Raw genomic sequence first — 21,077 nt, forward strand, 5'->3', positions numbered from 1 at the left:
CGCAAGGAGGAAGTGACGTAGCAGGCACGTCACGTGTTCCCGTTGTGTGACTGGACGGAAGTTGTGTGGCCGGAGGGGGGGGGGCGGTTTACATGACGTCAACGCGCGATTAGCGGAAGTGGGTGAAGAAGGGGGCGTGGCTTAGTTTTGTGGGCGTGGCTGAGCTTGAGGGGGCGTGGCTACAGGGAGCGAGGGGCGGGGCCTCAGCGCCGCCATGTCGCGCTCGGGGCTCGCGGGGGGGAAGATGGCGGACTTCTCTCTCGGGGTCGCGCAGGCGGCCGCGGCGGCGGCGGGCGTCGGCGCCGGGAGCCTCAAGCCCGAGGTGTTTGCAGACGCCGTGCAGCGCGCGCGACAGGTCTCGGCTCGACACGCACTCGTGGCCGCCTTGCGGAGGCGTCGGGGGGCGGCCGCGACGGGGGACGCCCCGAGAGTGTGTGTGTGTGTGCGCCTGCGGCCTTCATGTGCGCTTGCGGCCTTCGTGTGTGTGGCGGGTCTAGGGGTGGTCTGTGTATGGGTCGGGGGTTCCTTTTGTGTCTCTAAGCGTGTCTGCTAAGGTGTGTGTGTGTAGGGTCCATGTATGTCTCGTATGTGTGTAAGCCATAAGTGTGTCCATGTAGGGCCCCCGTGGGTGTGGGGTGGGCCGTGTGTGGTGTATAGGGTCAACGGGGTTCGGCGTCTCTTACATTCACGTGTCTCCCCCGTTTGTAGGGTCGATGTGCGGCTGTGTGTGTAGGTCCGAGTGTCCATTTAGGGTACGTGTTTGCCTTTGTCGCATTGTGTAGTATCTGTCCATGTGTTGTAGGGTTAATGCGTCTTCTTTTGTAGATGTACAAAGCACGTGTCCGATTTCAGTGTCCGGCTCTGTCATTGTATGCCAGTGTCTGTGTATTTCGTCTCCATGGGTGTGTGCCATAAAATATCTATACAGTCCGTGTGTGTCCGTCTGCCTCCACGTGTCTTGTGTGGGTCCTATGCTGGCCCATGCTTCTCGAGGCTCGCTATCATTCCCGTGCCGATGTACATTGAGTTGCTTTGCACGACATTTCTCCGTGCAATCTGACCCCTGGCTCGTGATGCGAGTTTGTGCGTTATTATAATCGGTGCTGTGTGTTATTATAATCGGTGCTGTGCGTGCCATTGTAACCGTGGCGAGGCCTGGAGCTAGGTTAGCGGGCCGCGCTTTGGCGCGAACGCGGGCGATCGATGGTAAAACCTTCGTCTTGGGGGGGACGACGTGGGGCCCAGGGAAGGGGGTTACTTGGGGCCCATGGAAAGGGGGAACTTGGGGCCCAGGGGGGGAACGTGGGGCCCAGGGGGGGAACGTGTGCCCCAGGGGGGAACTTGGGGCCCAGGGAGGGACGTGACCCCTGACGCACGGGGCCCAGGGAAAATCTATCCGCGGCCCAGGGAGTGTGAGACCTGGTGTCGTGGCCACTACTCGGGGGAGCGAGGGGGTAACGTTGTAACCGCATGTGAACACGGGTCGAGTCAAACACCCGCTATTACCCAGGGGACAAGTCCTAACCTAGTTTTGTTTAGGAGCCATGGAACGGGGGGGTGGGTGGTCCATGATGGTCGACCTGTCCCGGAATACCGAGATTCGTGTTAAACTCCCCACCACCCACTCCCCACGTTTACACTGGAGCCCCGCCTAGAGGGGGCGGGGGGTGCTTCGTCGCGTCCCCCGTGCCCCCGTGGCTCACGGGGAGGGGGGGGTCCCTTATTCTAAAGGAAAGGGTGTAACAGACGGCTCACAGTGAGAGAGAGAAGAGGGGGTTACCTGCTACGCCAGAAGAGGGAGAGAAGACCCCCCTTGCCCCGATAACGTGGACACTTTAAAGGAAGATCGTGGAGTTGGGAGCCGTAATCTCGTCGCGGCCTGTAGTACAGTAAGTCAGCGGGGTGGTGTGGGAGGGCCTTGCCGAGGTCGTGTTAAGCACTGCGAGGCAACGTGTCTGTAACCTAAATTTAAACCGTGTCGCCGTGAATGTTGGCATCAGCAGTGGGTGAGCGCGAGAGAATAAGGGCCCGAGTTGAGTTGAATCGGCGGTGGAAGGCGGGGAGAGTGTGGGGATGAGTGCGGGAGGCGTGCGCTGCAGCCCTGGGCCTTTCCACGTGGACACGTGTTGAGGCCTCCATGCAGCCCGCATCGTCCTAGCCGACCGCTTCTCCCGCCCGCGTGTGCGCGTTCGTTAAGAGTCGTACTGTTTTCTAGCCACCGCTTATATTGATTTATCCGTCGTGTGCTAGCGTTCGAGCCGCTATACGCTAGCCGCGTATTTACTCCGACTGCTACTTGAGTCGTAAGTCTCTTGTGTGTTACGCCGCATTAGGCTACCATTGTTGAGCCGTTTTTGCTCTCCAAATCCGCAACAATGCGTCTGTATTTTTTCGCGTGTTTCGTTGTTCTAAAGCCGCCTCTTCCAACTTGAACGTTCGCTTTAATCGTTTCGTTTTATATTTTAAGAGGGGCTAGTAATTTGGGTTGAAATCAAATCGCGCTGTGTACACAGCAACTACTGTACGGTGTCGGGTTCGAAGTTTTTTTTTGCGCGGCGCGTTGGTTTTACCACTTGTTAGGTAGATGGATATAACGCCGCGTTACGACTGGAACTTTGTGCGATGTGAACGTTAGGGTTTGTCCTTCGAATAGACTGACCGCATTAGGAATGTGGAATTACCGCTGTCGGCTTAGAGGGCCGCCCATGGTGATCATTTGAGCCGGTGGTGCGGTACACAGGTAAAACCCACTCGCTTCGTGTAGGTTTTCTCGTGCTGTATTTCTTTAACCGGGAGCATGAAACCCACGTAGTATTTGTTTCTTGTGTAATTGTCCCTAAATTAATCCGCACTAACTAGTCTGGTTAAATGAGGTCAAACCCCCCCCTCCCCCCACATGATCGGCGGCGTGGGTAGGGGGGGGGGCTCCATTCAGTCGTGGATTAACAAAAATGTGCAGTGAATGTATACAAATTAACAAGTCCTGGTATTTATTGTCATTGTATTTAAGTTAACTTTGACCCGTCCTTTGGTAAAAAAAAACGTATTTATCATAGTTTGTCTCGTCCGATTTATGTAAAGTTTTAAACAAAGATATCTAAAATGTGCAGTGGTGATGAGGATATGGGGTGTACAGTCCTTGTGCACTTAAGATACCGCCCGACTAGTTTAATGACGGTCTAAAAATGCAGCACAGTACAATAGACTTGTTACATTGGGGCCGCACCTCGAATTCAACCCCTTTGTAGTTCCAGGCAATGCTAATTTTGTATGACTATAGGTAAAATTTGATCGTGATTCATGATGTAATGAGAAATGGGAGCAAAAAGTGGCTTGTGTTTTTGCACCGTCATTGAGTGTGCAGTACTATTTATTACCTGCCGGCCGATTTAACAGCAAATGATTATAATTTACCCAACGTTTGGAAAATTATTTGCAGAAAGTTGCTCTTTCACCTGCGCTCGTCATTATAACAATCTTCAAGTCTTAAGTATATTCCTCTAGACGGAATGGCTTTCGTGGGAGCTAAATTAAAACGCAAATGTTCATGCTCCTATTATATAAATACACGGGGGAACTTGATAAAAAGGGTATGCAGTACATGCAAGGCGAACAATGACGAGGGTAATGACTGCTACTCACACAGGTGGTTTTCACAAAGTTTCTCGAACATGGCGCGCCGCAGGGGTTTACGCGGGCCAACTGTAAAGTTGGCCTTTCTGATCGTTATGTAGCTGCGAAGAGGCCGTGCCACAGATACTCGCATGCCTTGCCGTCCGCGCGCTTTGTCGTGTGCTTACAGTTGCCCATGGGGAGATAAGAGAGCCCATCGCCTGGCACGTGTTCAAGTGAGCACAGGCGAAGCGCACGCGTGGGATGTATCTAGAAAGGCGCATTGCCTCCCCTGCCTCTATTGCCACTTGTTGTTGCGGACAGCTTTACAGGTGTGAGAGAGAACCACCCCCCCCACTCCCACCACCACGTAGGGTGAATGAAGCGATCCGCTTGCCGCGAATCAAAAGACGGCTCTCATCTTGCGACTGGCCCCAAGCGGCATCAAAAGCGTCGTAGCAACGAGCACGTGATGACGCCGGCCCCGCTTGTGCCCACTGAGCGTCGCGGGGCCTGCCAAGCGTGATGAGAGAGGCCGGCCCCCCATCACCCACCTCGCTCGTTAGAGTGTGGAGACATTGCGACTCGACTTTACTCTCATCGAGCAAATGCGAGTGGGGGAGGGGAGTTGAATTCGCACTGTAACTCTTACGTAATGGCCCTGTATACATTCTGGAGTGATTTGCAAGGAATTTGCACGGAAATAATTTGGATTAGGCATGTGTATTCTAGTTTTTGTTTTGTGTGTTTCATTCTTGCACTTTTGATTGACTTGATATTTTCTGCGAAGCATACGCATTCCAAATGTCTTTGGTTTCGGTCTCCCAGCAAGACATTTGATGTGCACTTGCTTATATGTTTCTAAAAAGTTATTTAAATGTACCTGTTTATGTTACCCCATGAATGGCGATGGATAAAAAAAAATCCTGCTCTACTGGAACAGGCATGCTTGTTGTCGCCTTCGGTGTCGTTTTTTTCGAAAGCTGCATGTTTAATTTGGCGCTGTGACGGCATCCGTTGAGAAGTCTGTGCTGTTGAAGTTGTGATTTGGCTTTGGAGTAAAGTATTTATGCGATTGCGCTGCATAGGCACAGTACACGGTCACATCAAAATGACCAATCGTACGTATGTATTTACTGTGTTGAACTGCTTTCTAACCATATATAGCCAACCATGCTCATCGGAAGTGCGGTCAGTGCCGCTGTAGAGCACATTTTTTTTCTTAATTTTTACTGCTCACCTAATTGTGTATTTTAAAGGTGCCGTAATGTTAAAATTGAGATGAATGATCACTCGGTGTTAAAGGCCAAGGCATTTACTTATACCTGACAACGTAGTTAAAAGCCACTTGTTTGTTTTACGGAGTCATATTTGGCCAAAATATCTGCTACGGCATCGCTCGCATATCCTTGAGTTTGTTGGCCTTGTTTTTTAAGCGTTGGTGTGAAGCCCGGCATTGTTTTCTTTAACGAAAGCACACCGCCATTGAATTGACGCTGGATCGATTGCTTGGCACGGCTTGTTTTTTATGCATTGCGTCATTACTCAAAAACACAGCTGCTTTGGCCACGGCAGCATAGCTTGGCTGCAAGCTGGCGACATGAATCAGTGTCGATTTGCACACGCACATCTGGTCATGTGTAACGTTAGAGAACCTATAATGGAGGTCGTTAAGTAATGTTTTCGTAGGCCCCGGTAAACATACTTGCATTTCTCTTAAGTTGAAATTAGGAGTGCCAGGTGTTTTTTTCGCACGTTATTGAAATGCTCATTTATTAGCGGGCTAAAGTTTCTACCATTAGAGTGTGTGAAAATGGTAGCTGATTAAAATGTTTTAAATCTTACTTTGGGTTTAATCCCACCATGTGTAGTACCGACGATGCTCATTGGATATGCCCAAGTTAGTGTATGCCTGCTCAAGTGAGTAATGGAGCTGCACTCATTACCATTGACAGTCCTGAGCCAATGTTGTAAATTCCACCTTATCCATGGCTGAGGTCACTTTCACATAAGACAATTGCTGTTAACTTCCCACTCACCGACCACAGAGAGCTCATATGCCGAGTTGACCCTCGGACAAATCGGGATTTTCAACCTTGTGATTGAGTCAGGCTTTTGAGATTAGAAAATTGTATTTAAACAAGTGCAGTAAAAATAACGTGCCATATTTGTATGCATGATTAAATTCTAAGCAAGTCTGAAGTGCAGCACAGTATGCCAGGCTTGACGAAGTTGACGAGACAACCATGTTTGTGCAGTTGAGAAACCTGATTGCAAACTGTTTTAAAACTTTCCACAGTGTTACTGCGCTTTGCATTGACATTAGATGCATTCCTGACGGGGTTTTTTTTCTTGCACAGTGTGTTCGGTCTTTTGAGATGCTCAAGTTGATGATTTGAAAATGCCCTTTATTTCTCAATGCTGACCCGTGTTGCGCTGAAGGGAACATAATGGCCGACTCATTGCACTTCACGTGGTCCTGCAGGAGGGAGGAGATTTTGTGTTCCTGGTTCGGTTGGTCTGTCGAACTCACTGGTTTAAGTGTCTTAGTTTGATGTGTGCGTTTCCCCCTTTTTTTAGTAATAAAGTAGTTTTGTGTTGTAGATAAAACGTATGGGTTTTGCATTAACGTGATAAATACACGCTACCACCGATTGTAATCCGTGAGTCATGAATTTAGGACACTGCACAGTAAAATGCTGCTTCAGCTACATTTCTGCCTTCCCTGTGTGCTGCTGTAAGGCAAGGCCGTTGCTCTTAATGTTATTGAATGACAATACATTTCTACTCGGAAGGCAGAGATAGTTGTACATGTGGGAAAGGAGTTTAGAAGAGACATCGCCACCTTTGTCACGTGGGAGGTACACCATTGACTCGGCGTCACTGAGATGAGTGCGGCGCCATTGCTCTTTGGAGCAAAGAGGGCCATTTCAATCGCGTTTGACTTGAAAGTATTCTCAGTCCCGGTATATAAGGGTTAGGGTTTCAGCCTCTGCTTTGTACAGTGACATCCATTGGTGTGTGCCTGTCACGTTTTAAAAAGTCCAACGAAAGTTTTTAGCCGAATCTTTGTGTTTGTGTTACTCAAGGAACATTGTGTTTGAAATCTCTTGCACGTTTGTGTATCGGTTACCGACCCTTAACCAGGCGAATATCCACGGAGATTGGGAATCTCTAGTAAGGAGAGATGAGGAATTATGTGCCTAGCGTCTGGGACGTCCGCTGTGACAGCAGCATGCATTGGCCCGTTTCTGCGAGTAACAGCGTTTCAAGATATTTCATTTGAATTTAATGTTTACTGCAGGCTCCAGTACTGATGTCTAGAGATGAGTGCATGTGTTAGTGCATACGAGAACCGCCTGGCATGACTTGCCTCCTGTGGACCTTGAGACTTTTAGTGTACACCTTGCTCGATAGTTTTCATGCAGGAGTGCATTAAATTACTTTGCTGTTGTGGTGCTCGTGTCAATCAGATTCGAGGAATCGCATTGTAACGTTTCCCCGCTCGCCTGGAAGGCTTGCTTATTGAGGAACTTGTCAACGTAAAAAGTCTGCGTTAAGCCGCTGAAGGTTATTGCTGTGACTAGCTGTGTCGAGCAGTGCCATACACACCAGAACGTTTACGCTCCACGCAAGTGTCGCTTGCCCTCCCACGGGTCCCCCCCGCATATGTAGGTCATGCCCACACGCAGTGATGAACGCATGCGCTGGTGCCGTCACGGTGACTGACAATCGCCGAACGTGAGCGCTGGGATTGCACAGAGTACAAGCACTAGCATTGAGTTGAAATGTTTGCAATAGGTGTGCTTTTCTATATTTATTTGCTCAGTTGTAAAACACATTAATCCAGCAGAGGAGAGGTGAGGTTTAAAATACCATGCGCATGATTTGTCGATGATTCAAAGCTGTGTCTAGAGCCATACTGTGTCACCACTTCTCATAAAAATAACCGCCTTTGATGACCAAACGATGACTCCTTCACATACAGATGTGTGTTGTTATTCCTGTTACAGCTGAATTACAGTTCTGTTATTTTGGAATAACCTCGTTTCATTTATGATAAAAAAAAATACCTGGCCCAGAATAGCTTTCAGTTGTCTGTGTTGTAGGATTGAAACGCTTGCAAGAGAATGCCGGCCTTCTCTGTGTTGGCCATCTTAAAAATTGGGGTGCCAAACGCCTTTTAAATAACTCGCACATTTCCCGACCACGTTATCACCGTGGCTGAGCCCCCCCCCAACCCCATGAAATGCAGACTAAATCTTGACACTGGATGGGCCAAACTGGCAAATTGAGCATCAATGTTAGTCCCACGCGGTACAGCTTGGCCTGCGGTCGGGTTGCAAAGATGCTCGGTTTATTATTGACTCCCCTTAAAAGTTTACCCCAGAGGTTTGCAACCATGAATTAATTGTCGGTACACCCTGCGTCAGCAGTCTGTGGACTCTGTCCATAATGCTCCAATGTTCCGCTGCTGCAGCTATCGGTTTAGCGACAGCGCTGCTCCGCCAGGCATTCCGAACATTCACACGCAAGTTGCGCCAGAAGAATACGTGCTTATTGACACGAAAGTGAGCTTGGTGGCGACTGGTCTGGGGTCTCATGTACGCTACAGGCCGTACGAGTTAAAGGGGGGGGGGTGGACCCTACACCTGCTGCCCCGTACGCGCCCGTGCGTGTGACGCACTGTAAATTAAAACGGCCTTTTAAAGCGAAAGAGTTGCGTTGCTCAAGTGGGTGGCACACAATCTCTGGGGGACGCGCGTGCGTGAGCGCGGGCCTGTTCTTGTGCGTGGACACCCCCCGGGGGAAGGTGAGATCGAGTTTCCTGGGCGTGCACACTCGTGGGGGGGCCAGGGCGGGTGTGGACATCGGTCGCGTCCTCGCGTTGTTGCAGGCGGACGAGCAAAACAGAGCCGGACGGTTAAATTCGGTCGGCTGCTTGGGCACGTGTGCGTGAAGCACAGTCTGTGTTTTTCTCGTCTTTTCGCAGTGAAACCGCCCAGTGTGTATGGTGGCAGGGTGGCAGCAGCGCACGTGTTTGAGTTTTTTCCCCCCCTCAATTCTTTCATCGCTGCCCTTGCCGGAGGGTGTGAAATTCCGATCACGAGGGTGAATGCTGTCTATAAAAGGCTGTTAATTTCAGCGTCAAGAGTTCCTGCCCACTCGAATAGTTTAGTGACTTGGTATAGTTTTAATGTATCTTGTGGCTGTTACTGGTACCAGCTTAGCCTTCGAAGGGATTTTAAGACATTTGTACTATCCCTTGTTTACTGCTCGACACTTACACCCGTGGGATTTGACAAACTTTTTATTTCTCCCATTTGCCCCTGGTTTATGCTTGTCCTTTAGGTCATGGCACTTTTGGCTGTGCACCATTATTATTCATTGACTTTATTTCAAATTCACCGATTGCAGTAATGAGCATCATCTAACAGGTGGCAAATATGATAGTGTAATATATTATCGCCGACGGCAGAATGCTCGAACGTTATAAATTACCGTGGTCATTATGGGCAGTATTAACGTGTAAGTCCTATTATATTTGTATTTAATCGTAGGTACTGGGGGGTCACGTGTATGATGCGTGCATTCATGTAATCCAGCTTATTTGCACACAAGGGCGAATAGTAGAAGTAAGAATGCTTCGTACTGTTATAAGTGGATGTTATCACCGTATAGGCTTAGATTACAACAAATGGGAAACAAAACTACATTTTGGCTGTTAACACCAGTCCCTCAGTTCCTCCCCCCTTCCCCCACTAACCTTGTCAAACCAACAAGCCACAGTTAAAACCAAACACGTCTGTAACGGTCATACACGAAAAAGTGGACTTCTCTATCACAAAAGGCATGATATTGACCGTTGGATCTGGCCTCCAAACATGCCTTGCATGTCATATCACTACACTTCGTGAATAATACAGACTACCTTGTTTTAGGCCAGCCTCCAACTCGGAATCAAAATGATCGCCACGTTATTATAGACAGCAGCAGTACAATGCGACTACTGTATGCTGTTTTCCATCCTCTTTAGGACACGTCAGGTCCATGATTTTTTTTTATCCTTTACAGAAATGTTGGAATTGGTTTATACCCAGTCGTCATTTACACTACTCGTCCAAACCCGCCTCCAGGTTTCCCCCAGAAAGCACCATCTTGTGGTGACACCGCAAAGCTGAATGTAACATTTTGCAGCTTTCGGGCCTTGAGTATGCATTGCCGGTGTGTTGGGAGTAATTGGTTTGCACAGAGCACGCAGGGGTGCATTTACGGACACTGCTGCGTGTGCAGTCTTTGAGGGTTTGCATGTCATGTGTAAAGTTACTGTGGTGCAATGCGATTCTAGTACTTGTACACGTATAGGCTTTTTTTCGTATTCCAAATGTTGGATGAGGGGCCTCCTGAAGTCGTGCGTATAGTGGGGGTCATTTGAACATGCTTCTCCACACTGCTCAATGTGGTTTGGTGAAGGTGGGGAGCAAACGTTGAAGCAGTCGACATTGGACGTATACAAGTACCGTACGACTGAATTTTTCGAAGTTTTCTTGTTGGTAAAGCCTTTAGAGACATGTATAATGTAATGTGCCCGTATGAAAAAAAAAATTCTGTTTGTAATTTTAGCATGGTAGTTTTTGTGCGTGGAAAATGGAAATCTTGCCTGTGTTGGCATAAGCAAGCGGTTGCAGGGCAGGATCTGTACCTTGGTGCCTAGGTAAGTTCATTTTGCCAGTTGAGGGTAAAGCACTGTCTTTGGCAATCCTACTGCAGGGCACGGTGGCCCTGGGTGTTGGGAGGATGCATGATGCATCGGTGTGGCCTCAAACAATAGCGTCACGTTTGGCAAGTAATATTGGTGCCAAACCTCAGGGGGTGGGGCGGGCACAAGATGTACACATTGGTTATCGCTTCGCCCTAAGACACTTGTTCGCTCAAAACTAGTTATTGCTTATCCCACCTGTGGGTTTGAACCCGGAGTGTGCTGTGTCGAACCACGCAGTCGTTCTGTTTATTGGCAGTGCTTGTAAATATTCAGAATTGGAATCTTTTTATTTGGACTGCAGGAGGAATCCGATGAGTTCTTAAGCTCTTTCAGAGATGGTCCAGTACGGGTGGGTTTGTAAGTTACAACATCAAACAAAATAATGATAGGAGTGCAAAATAGCGAAAATGGTAAACAAAGGCACTAAATATAATTCATTACTTATAAAAGTCCGATTTTATCAGGACTCTTACTCTGGTAAAACGTGCATTGCAATCTGTGTGTAGTAATCGCATTTTTTTTTCAATCCATACAAGCGTAAAGCAAACATTGACACTTCGCTTGTCATCAGAACGATCAAGACGGAACAAAACACGTTGCAAAACAGACGGATGCAAACCAGACAGAATGCGTACGATATGAAAGATTATTCAAATGAATGATGAACCCGAAAGATGACAGCTCATATAATCTTGGGAGGGGTTGGAGTGGTGGTCTACTTACAATTCCTAATTTTCCGAGCGGATACAACCAATACGACTTCCAGTTCAGATCACTCTTCAGACATCTCTGGTGGTGTAGTTGGGCGCCTCTGTCTGACGTGAATCACCGTCGATGTGTGGCGAAGGTTGTGACGTACGCTGCGAGTAGTTTTTTTTTATCCCTTGAGCTGGAAAGGCGTGTTGCTTCGGAGTGCATGAGCACGTGGCTCAAAACTCCTCGCCCAGTGGCAGCGGAGAGAATACAAAGCTCACGTCGTGTGTCAGTGGGCTTTCATTGTGCGAGCGCTGAGAGCCATCATTTGTGACGACTTTGAGCAGTAGTCCTGACGTACTGGCAGCATGGCAGGCACTTGGGGAAATTGAGTGGTGCTATTTTACGCACCCGCGCGTAGACCTCGGCAAGGTAAGGTAATTTACCCTTTTTACCGGGTAAAAGGGTAAAGGTAAAGGGTAAAGATGTCGACATGCCAAGGTGTAAGGTAAAGGGTAGGGTAAAGGTAGCTCGGAAGAATTACCCGGTAGGGTAAAGGTAGCGTGAAGTATTACCCAGTAAATACGGTACCTTGTTTACTGCTAAAAGCTCCGTGGCGCAGTCCGTGGCCTCCATTTAATAAGTAATATTAAAACAAACTTTATAAAAAACACGCTTTTATGAAATGTACTCGTCATGGCAGAACTCCACGACTCCAGGAAGTGGCCCCGAAGCTTGCCATAACGTAAGGGACCGTGGCCAATTACAGCCAACGTCAGTTGACCGTGGACAATTAGACCCAAGCCGAAACATAACATATAAAAATAATGTTTAAAAATATATAGATTTTTTTTTATGATAGAATATAGTATTGTCATCAGTATGACCTAAGTATACCAAGTTTGCAGTCGATACCACATTAGGAAGTGGGTAAAAATTTAGTCTCAAGATTTGAGGATACAACAACAACAATAACGACAACAACGACAGAGTGAGTTAAAAGAAAGTGTGTAAAATTGGAATCATCGAGAGTATTCTATATGTATAAAGCGCTCCACCTCGCATTTACCGTTATAAACCTTGTTCATGTGTAGTAGTTCTCTAGTAATTGCCCTGTAATTGGGTAATTTGTATGGGGTAAGGGTAAAAGGTAGGGTAAAGGTAAGCTCGTTGCTTATTACCTTGTACCTTACCTGCTAAAGGGTAAAAGGTGGGGTAGAGGTAGGCTCGTTGTTTTTACCTTTTACCTTACCTTGCCAAGGCCTACCCGCGCGCATGGCATTGTTCGACTCCCACCATTATTTAGCAATGCTCGGATGTGTTGAGACTTTTTGGTCGAGAATATATTTTGTGGAAAATTCATATATAACGGCTACCATATGACACTTGTTGAGTGTAATTTCTGCTTGGGTGGTAAGGCTTTGTAACATTGGCGTACACTGAAGTTGGGGCCATAGGCGTGCCTTTACTACTGAGCGGTGAAAGCTGTATTATTTTTGTCCCCCTTAAATGTTTGGAATGTGTGCTATTTCATGTGCTGATCCAGGGCCACTTTTGCTTCTGTGCAGCATTGAATCACGTTTCTGGGGAACCAATTCAGATGGCGTGCATTCACGTTTTTGTGCGTCGTTATGGAGTTTACGAAACAAAATAATTGGTGCTGCAGAACAAAATTTTGTTTTCCACATCTGCTGCATGCTAGATACGCGTCTAATATTTTCCATTCTACACCACATTCCTGCAAATACCCACGATTGATAATTTATTTGTTTTAATTCCGCATCCTCCACTGATAGGATGATTTGCAGAATTGGCTGGTTGCGTTGAATGTATTGGTTTATTGTTTTGGCTGTTGCATTCTGCTTGCTGTTTTTAACGTAGGCTTGAAGTACTGTATATCAATAATAAAAAAAGGTGTGATGCTTTGAACGATATTTTTGGTCCAAATTAAAAGTAGTCTCTTAACTCAAACTAATTGTGTTTTGTGTGTGTGTGCCTGCTTTCCTGCATGTGCTTCTGTGCCTCCTGATGTTCGTGTTTGGTTTTTTGTGCAATGTCCTGCTGTTAATGGCTGTTTTCTCGTGTCTTCTGTGCATGCACATCTTCATTTTGTTTGTTTTGTGGCATGTCTGTTATGCCTCATCTACGTGTTTCTGTCCGTATGTGGTTGTCTGTCTGTATGTGTGCGTGTCTTTCAACGTGTATGTGCATGCATTGCTGTGCGTGTCTGTCCGTGTTTATCCACTTGCGGTTCTGCTTTATCTGTGCGTGGGTTTTTATCTTTCTCTACCGTTCTTTGTATGTGCCCATTTCTGTGTGTGTATCTCTGTTTTCAATTTATACCCATCTGTGTAACATCGGCGTTTGTGTGTAACTTTCTGTGTGTATCTCTCCGCACTTGTTTCTGTCGTGCTCTTGTGCTTTATCTCTTTATCTTTGCGTATCTGTATGCATTTATGTTGTTTTCGTCCCTCTTGTGTGCCTTGCGTGTCCCTGTCTGTGTGTGTGTACGTGTTGTGGGTCCCTCTGTGTGCGTCGCTCTTTGTGTGGGTCCCTCTGTGTGTATCCCTGCGTGTACAGATAGCAGCGAAGATCGGCTCGGACACAGTTCCGGGTGGTGCTGCAATAGACATGGCGTCGGCGTACGGCTTCCCGGGGCAGAAACGTCCACTGGAGGATGCCGGTTAGTGGGACTCGGAGCACACACGGGTGCTGCCTGCCGGCCCCCCCCCAACTGCACACACACAGAGGCAGCGCAAACACACAGACACAGCCCGCTCGTTGACAGTGCATACATATGTGTGTGCATGGGCTCCCATTGCGCATAGGAATGGGATGAAGCGTGGACTTGCGCATGCACGGCTCATTCGGTCACCCCGTTGAGTGAGGCGTCGTCATTTCACCTGCGTCTATCATGCACAGCGATCGGGCTGGTGTTAGACCTGCTCTCTGAAAGGCGGCTGCTGTGTGTTCAGAGCTCCGTTGTGGTCAACTCAGTCAATAGTGAATGTCGTATGGACAGACTGGCTTCCATGGCAATGTGGAATTTACATCGATGGCTCCGGGCCGATAGTCGGAGCAGCAACATTAAGTTTAAAAAGGGAGACAGTTTTGACGTGTAAAAAAAAAAACCTACACTTTGTCGAAATACATTTTTATTCCAAGCGATTACGAATACTGGGGAATTTTCAATGATAGATTATGCAAGATCCAGAAATGGGACAAGGCTATGATATCGCATTTTGAATAGGAATTAAATTTCAAATTGATTATTTCCAAAACATTTCGTACGGAATTTTTTGTTTTCAGTTATGATTGTAATTGTCCCCGGTCATAATTATCCAGCTGCATACAACTGAACATTGCAATAACAAAAATAACTTGCAGGCAATTTATTTTCAGAAATAACTGTTGGGGTTTAATATTTTTAAAATGGGAGAAAAAACCCCCCATAAAACTGAGAGAACACTTTGTAATACATATTCCATTATGACCTCAATTTGGATTAATAGGAAAATCTAATCTCCATAATATATGTAATTGTAATACGTTAGGAAGCAATACAAATACATATTGTATTGTAGGTTACATGTGCCATAACTTCCTTTTTATATTATACAGCGGTAGTACTGATGCGTGTTTGGAGTGTCTCTAGCCCACACGCGAGTGCATGCACTCGTTTAGTCGTCGGCGTCCACGCTCGTTTTTCGACACTAGGCAACAGCTCCCAAGTTTTCCAAAAAGTCCCACGTGTATATGCTAGTCGCTGTCATCACGCTCTAACGGTCTTTTGAACTACTTTTAAAAATATAAAACCCGGATGCTTGGGAGTGTTGTTGACCAACAACCACTAAATTTAAAAAGCACAGCCGCTCTGCATGCAGTAAATCGCCGCGGCGATCCTTGGCGACTGATTGAAGTATGAAATGACTCGTATTGACAGGGCCTCATTTTGCTAATATTTCATCATTATTGAACATTTTTTGGGTCATTGCCACAGTAAATACATTTCAAGCACCAATGCAGACATATCAGATGGGAAAGAATAGGATCATTTTCATGGAACGTGAAACCTTCTCTATGCACGCTCAGGTTCAATAGAGCACCGAACAATACTGATTTGCCAAAATCAAAATGTTTTCCTATTCAAAGAAGCAATGAGACTTCATTAATATGGTTGCCACGAGCGAGTGGTATAAACATGGCCAGTGTCAATTCACACGAGGACCACTGTTGACTAAACACTTAAGTAATAATTTAATCAACCATGGTTTAATGAATGGCTGAGTAAATTCTGACCAGGATTTTAACTGGTACACATTTTAATGTAAAAATCTGCACTTTACCAGGTTCTCTGTTCCCCTAAGCTACCATTTTCTTTACATGGCCTTGTGTGTTAGTGTCACCGCCCACTGCATGACGGTAGTAGAGTACAACGTTAGTCCAGTGGGTGGCGACACCAACCATCTCAAACACGTTTTTAACCGAAGGTACAAACCAAATGTAAAGGACAGCAACAGGTCGGTGCACTCACATCTGTAGAACATTCCACAAGCGTGTGCTTCTTTGCTGGCAAGCGTTGTCGCCGAGACGCTGTCGCCTTGCTAGTTGCATGGGTAGAGGCATGGCCGAGCTGCGCTCTGCGTAGCTGAGTAGCGCCCGACATCGCATGCACCCAACTCGCATAGCACACGCGCACACAACAAACCCGTACAGCGCACACAACGAACGTGCGCACGAGCATCCAGCACCGACCAACGTAGCCCCCCCCTCCTCGCCTGGGACGTGCGGGGGGGGGGGAGAGCCTGGAGAAACGGACGGACTTTGCATGGCCTTGCATGCACATCAACAAAATCGTTCTCAGGCATCTCATTCCTGAGCTTCATTTCCTAATAGAGCTCGTAAGATACTAGGGCCTTTGTGGGAACGTGTATTTATTGCTATGCGCTTGATGGGTGAAATTTATACTTGTTTGCCAAAAGAAAACTGGGCAGAAAGGAACATGTCAATTTATAAATTGAACCCTATGAGTGTTTGTTAATCGCACCTCCGTTTAGCGCGGTTGGCTATGTACGGTGCGAAAGAAGTTCAACATTCATGTATGTATATATATCATATTGTTTTCTTTGTTTATATGGGCAGTGGCATGGTGCTCATCTGCCTGCTGAAAGACCTCGATTATAATTCTTTGGTTAAATGATACATCAATATAATTAGTTTGGAAAGTAATGCATTTTCTGGACAACGCCTACCAAAAGATAAACCGTTTGTTTAAATATTTAACTCAATAGTAGCCCTTGTAGATATGTATTCGCCTGTTTTCTGGGATACTAGTATCCTCATTGTTGCTTTGGGGACTGTTATTCTTAACTGCATTTATTGTTTAGAATGGTGCGTTTGATAGTGAGGGTTTGGCTTGTTAAACCGGCACAGAACTGCCTGCTATCACAAATGACGTCATAGGGTCTTTGAATGCCTCGTTTCACCTGAGAGAGTGCACGCTCGGGTAATTGCATCACAAAGGTCACCAGGCGATTGCAGGAGTTGAGCCGTTGGCCGCGTTAACCGACTTTGCGGCGTACGACGCTAACCTCCAGGCTCTCGGGTTCAGGTCGTTACGTGGCGACGTTAAAATGAAGCTCTCTGAATGAGATGTCCTCCCACCCTGACCATACCCGGATGCCACTCATCCGCACGCTTTCCAAGGCGATACAAATGCTGCTGCTGTACCCATTGCCCCCCCCCCCCTTCCCGCATGTACAATCCCCAAGGCGCAGGGATGTGCCCTGCGTCAAAATGCGTTTGTGTTGCCGTGCAGGTGCACGCCTGTGCTTTTGCAGGGCCCTACTGATGCTGGTTAAGTGGAAAGTTCACTGTGAAAATTGCGCTTTTGTAAAGTTTTCTAGTTATGCACTTCACAGGTGAGGCTGTGTATGGTATCAAAGTGATCTTTCAAGAAAAGGGTTAAAAAGGTGCGAGCTGGCTAGGTAGGCATCGCCTTCGTGTCGATTAACTCTGGCGTTACGTGCAAGACAAATTGTTGGCACGATTAAAGGAAGTTCCACCTTTTGTCGAGATGCATTATCACTTAAACCAATAATGGATTAGCATTGCTTTACGGGGAATTGTGTTCATTAAAATGATACAAGTTTTAAAATATATAAATATACCGTCTCCCTGATCAATCAAACATTATTGCAGCACTCACCGCCATTGGCAACGCAGAGCCAGTATTGCCCAGTCTCTCTATAAAAACAACCACAGTTGACGTATCACTATTTTCTTCTAATTTAATTCACCCTCGAGGGTTAATGGTCTCGGCCGATCCCTGACAATGTCGATTGTCGTCCCCCCCCCCCGTTATAGTGCCACTTGACCGAATAATTACAAGCTGCGTTTTGCATAGCATCAACAAGTGAAACAAATTAATTGTTTTTTTTTTTGTAAATCCCGCAGGATGCAGTATCGTAGGAAACAATGTCCTTTAGTTTGGAAAATATTGTGCTCGATTTCAGCTTGAATTGAAACCGGCAGCTGCAGAATCAATCGACCTGTTGCACGGGGCGCAGCTTGCCAGCGCCTGTCCCATATCGTCGCCTCACCGAGCCACAACGTCACCTCGACCCCCCCGCCCGCCCCCGTGTTTACATGTTCTGTTGTGGGAAGCCCGCTCGCCGCGCGGAACCCACCCTCCCCGCTTCCCCCCTCCTTACCCAAGCTCCGCTACACAACAACATCGTGCATGCGCCCCAACGCATGTGCACATCGATCCAAGGCGCGGACTCCACCAAGAAAGCCCTTGTCTCCCCCCCCCCCCCCGACGACGCAACAAGTGCACTTACTACAGCAGAGTGTTCATGGCTTCTGATCGTATGATGCCAATTGGCTGCCGATTTGCAAATTTAAATGACCGCACTGGCTCGTGTTGATTTGTTTTTGAAAGCGCCGGTTACATAGCGACGGCTAACCGCTTGTTTGTCGAATCTGATGGAATTAGGCCGCGTGACCATTGACGCAGAACTGAAACTAATTGCTGCATTGTATCCAAATTACAGCTTGGGACATATTCGGCGACAGTAGGTATAGTAGCCGTTTTCTTTGCGTTGATTTTTTAAAAACCGGATTCAGTTTTTTTGCGCTCGTTAATGTTTTCACAGCTCTACATTTTTCATTGAGCTTTATTTTTTTATTGCTCATTTAAATTTTGAGTAATGTGAATTGGCAGATAAAGGTATTGCATAAAGTTCTAAAATGCTTTTTAAATGTGGGGGAATCCATGTGTCTTGAAACTAGTTACCGCAATGCTCCGTGCACATTTTTGAAATTGGGAAAAATGTTAATATTTGTGACAAAAATACATGCTTGCCATTCATCCGCGCTCATTTATTTTCAAACGTGGCATTTTTTTAAAAGATCTGCATTGGTCGGCTGTCGCTATCACACAACAACTCTCCCCAAGGCCGCACCGCTGAAACGCAAATGTGCCCGTCTGTGGTATTGTGAATTCGGCACCGAATTGAGGGACTGTGTGACCGAAGCCATGAAGTCGGTGTCGTGCATTTTCTGCTGTTGTGTGAGTGGCTTTGTCCTGAAAGTGTAAAGACGCACTCGCTGAACCAAAGAATAACAATAATATTAACAACGAAAGTAATGGACAAGGGTAAAGGTAATGGTAATAGCGGTGAACCAGTGGCCACTGGGGCCCTCAATGCTCTCGCCCAAACTTCACAAACCCCCCCACCCCCACCTCTGTTTTCATTTTCGTGTTCATTTCCCTTTTCTGCTTTCGTGTCGTGTCTCTTCGTTTTAAGTTTGTTTCTATTTTCTAAAACGTGTTTTTGTTTGTTGGATGTACATCTCTCGTGTGTTGTGTACTTTTTCCGTCTGTGTGTGTGTGGGTACATTTTTTTGTTCCTTAATTTGTTTTCGAATTGTCTTGGTGACTACCTAGGGTATTAGGTACTCGTGCAGTGTTGCTAGATAGATGCGTGTACGTTGCACGTGAATTGCTTGGCCAATTTTACTCACAGGCACTGCTTTTAAGGATGGGCAAACTTGAATGAAATTTATTTTATAATTAATGACTGCAAGCTATGCAAACAAACTGCTCGTTAAGAATAGAGCAGGAATGGAGTAAAAAAACAACTACAAATATTTATACAATGCCGGTTAAAATTTTTTCTAGCACTTTGCATAAATTATTGTACTTTTTCCTTTCAATTAAGAGCATTTATTTACACGGCGAAAGTGCAAGGTTTGTGCAGTTGATTAAAATGTAATTGTTTAAGCAAGTGTAATAATCAATAATAATTGAAGGCTTCAATCCTTAAAAGTTTACCGAGTCTCAAATGTTTCCCGCAGAGTTGCTTGGACTAAGTAAACAATTGGAGCTTTTTTGCGTGTTGAGTTAACGAGAGTGCACAAAGAAAACCAACCCTTGTGTGCAAGAACCTCGATCCAGAACCCGCCTGCTGCTGTACACTGCCTTCTAGAAGCACCACCATGTAATACGATCCCACAAGTAGACCTCCAAGTTGCTGAATTGCCACCACACAAACCCCATCACAGCCTGTGGCTGCACCGCTTGCGATTCTAAATGTGTTGGGTGCCGGAGTTACTCTGGGTGTGATCTCTGCAAGGTTTCAAGTGATTTGTTTAGGCATCTGTGCGTAGAATTGAATCCAGCTGAACAGCTGCTCCGAGGATTGTTTTTTTTATTTCCCGAGTGGAGAGTTAGAGAAAGAAATAGCTTTGGACTAATGAATGTTTTGATTTGCATTTGAATGCTGTAAAAACTAAACACTTGCAAATACTTGCATGAGCACGCGTCGCATTGTAGAATAGCATATGCCCGTTAGATGAATCTGTTGCCATGTTAATCTTGAAAGGTGCTGGTCGAAAAGCCGCTGGATCTCAAGATTTTTACTGCGGTTGTAAACGTGTCTCAAATGTTCTTAGCCTGCCAACTCCACTTAAATGCATAGCAGATAAAAGTCCCTGCCTGTGCCATAATGTTCGTCGCTACAGCCGTAAAGATATCTTGCGTTAATGCGAACAGAGTAGTGACACTGGTTGTGCTGCCGGGTGAAATTGCTGACGCTGGAGGTCGCAGCGAGACAGACTTAATAGTTGTGAATGGAGTAAGGACCCCTATGATGCCAAGGATGAAATAAAATATCATTGGCTGCTTGAATGGTGCATCCCCCTGAGCATCGGGCATTGGAATTTCCTGTGCTGGTACAGCCCGTTTAGATCTTGGGTTTGAGTTACATTTGGACCTTTTCCCCAAACGTTTGTACGATATCAATTAATGATTACTCGTTGTACATCATGTTTGATTTGGGACGGAAAATGAAGAGCGAGATAGGCACTCCTGTTTAATTAACCAGTTACTAATATATTATGATTTACTGTGGCCAATGTTAATGTCATCTTTATTGATTTATCAATTATGATATATCGGTGCAATTGGTGAACAGAGTGGTGTCTGCAGAAAGTAATTGTAAAATTTCACGTCATAGTCTGCGGAGACAATACCCTGCCTACGTATTGCATACCTTCTGTAAAAAAAAACGTTTCTGTAAAAAAAACTAATTTGGATCGTATTGTGAGTTGGGGGCGTTACCTTTTTTGCCGATTGAATTCCCCTAAATAAGTGTGGGTATTATAGCTATAAAATTCCACAGATGCTCCTGTGCACTTGGCCCAATGTCTTGGCACCCAGTTTTTTATATATGATTTTGCAGAGATAGCGATATTTGGCACCTGTTTTTAAATCTCAACACATTGTTAACCCCCTTGAAAACTTTACATGCAAACGTTATTAGTCCAAGTATTAGGTGGCAATCTTTTGATGACATCCCCAGATCCAAAGGTGTGAATTCCACATATCAGCAAAATTGTACAATTGAGACAGGAAAAAAATAGAAAGTACAAATGCAATTGTTAAAACGAAAATATTATTTTTATCAAGTCGTGACCCTAAATTATATTAATATATAAATTTATG

At 46.1% G+C, this 21,077-nt stretch overlaps 1 protein-coding gene across 19 annotated transcripts in view; it reads left to right on the forward strand.

The window, feature by feature from the left end:
• Positions 1-21,077, forward strand: part of LOC144719570 (far upstream element-binding protein 1-like) — a 64,106-nt gene that overhangs the window by 461 nt on the left and 42,568 nt on the right. For 10 of the 19 annotated variants that reach the window (XM_078595622.1, XM_078595629.1, XM_078595631.1 and 7 more), the window contains exons 1-2: positions 208-355; positions 13,649-13,751. In XM_078595622.1, the coding sequence (XP_078451748.1) occupies positions 215-355; positions 13,649-13,751 (244 nt within the window). In that variant the 5' untranslated portion in view covers positions 208-214. Of the gene's footprint in view, positions 1-207; positions 356-1,672; positions 1,890-13,648; positions 13,752-21,077 lie in introns of those variants that run through there. The other 9 variants (XM_078595625.1, XM_078595630.1, XM_078595633.1 and 6 more) reach the window with 5 other exon arrangements.

Source organism: Lampetra planeri, chromosome 6, assembly GCF_965212315.1.
Source record: "Lampetra planeri chromosome 6, kcLamPlan1.2.h2, whole genome shotgun sequence".
NCBI classification, from domain to species: Eukaryota; Metazoa; Chordata; class Hyperoartia; order Petromyzontiformes; family Petromyzontidae; genus Lampetra; species Lampetra planeri.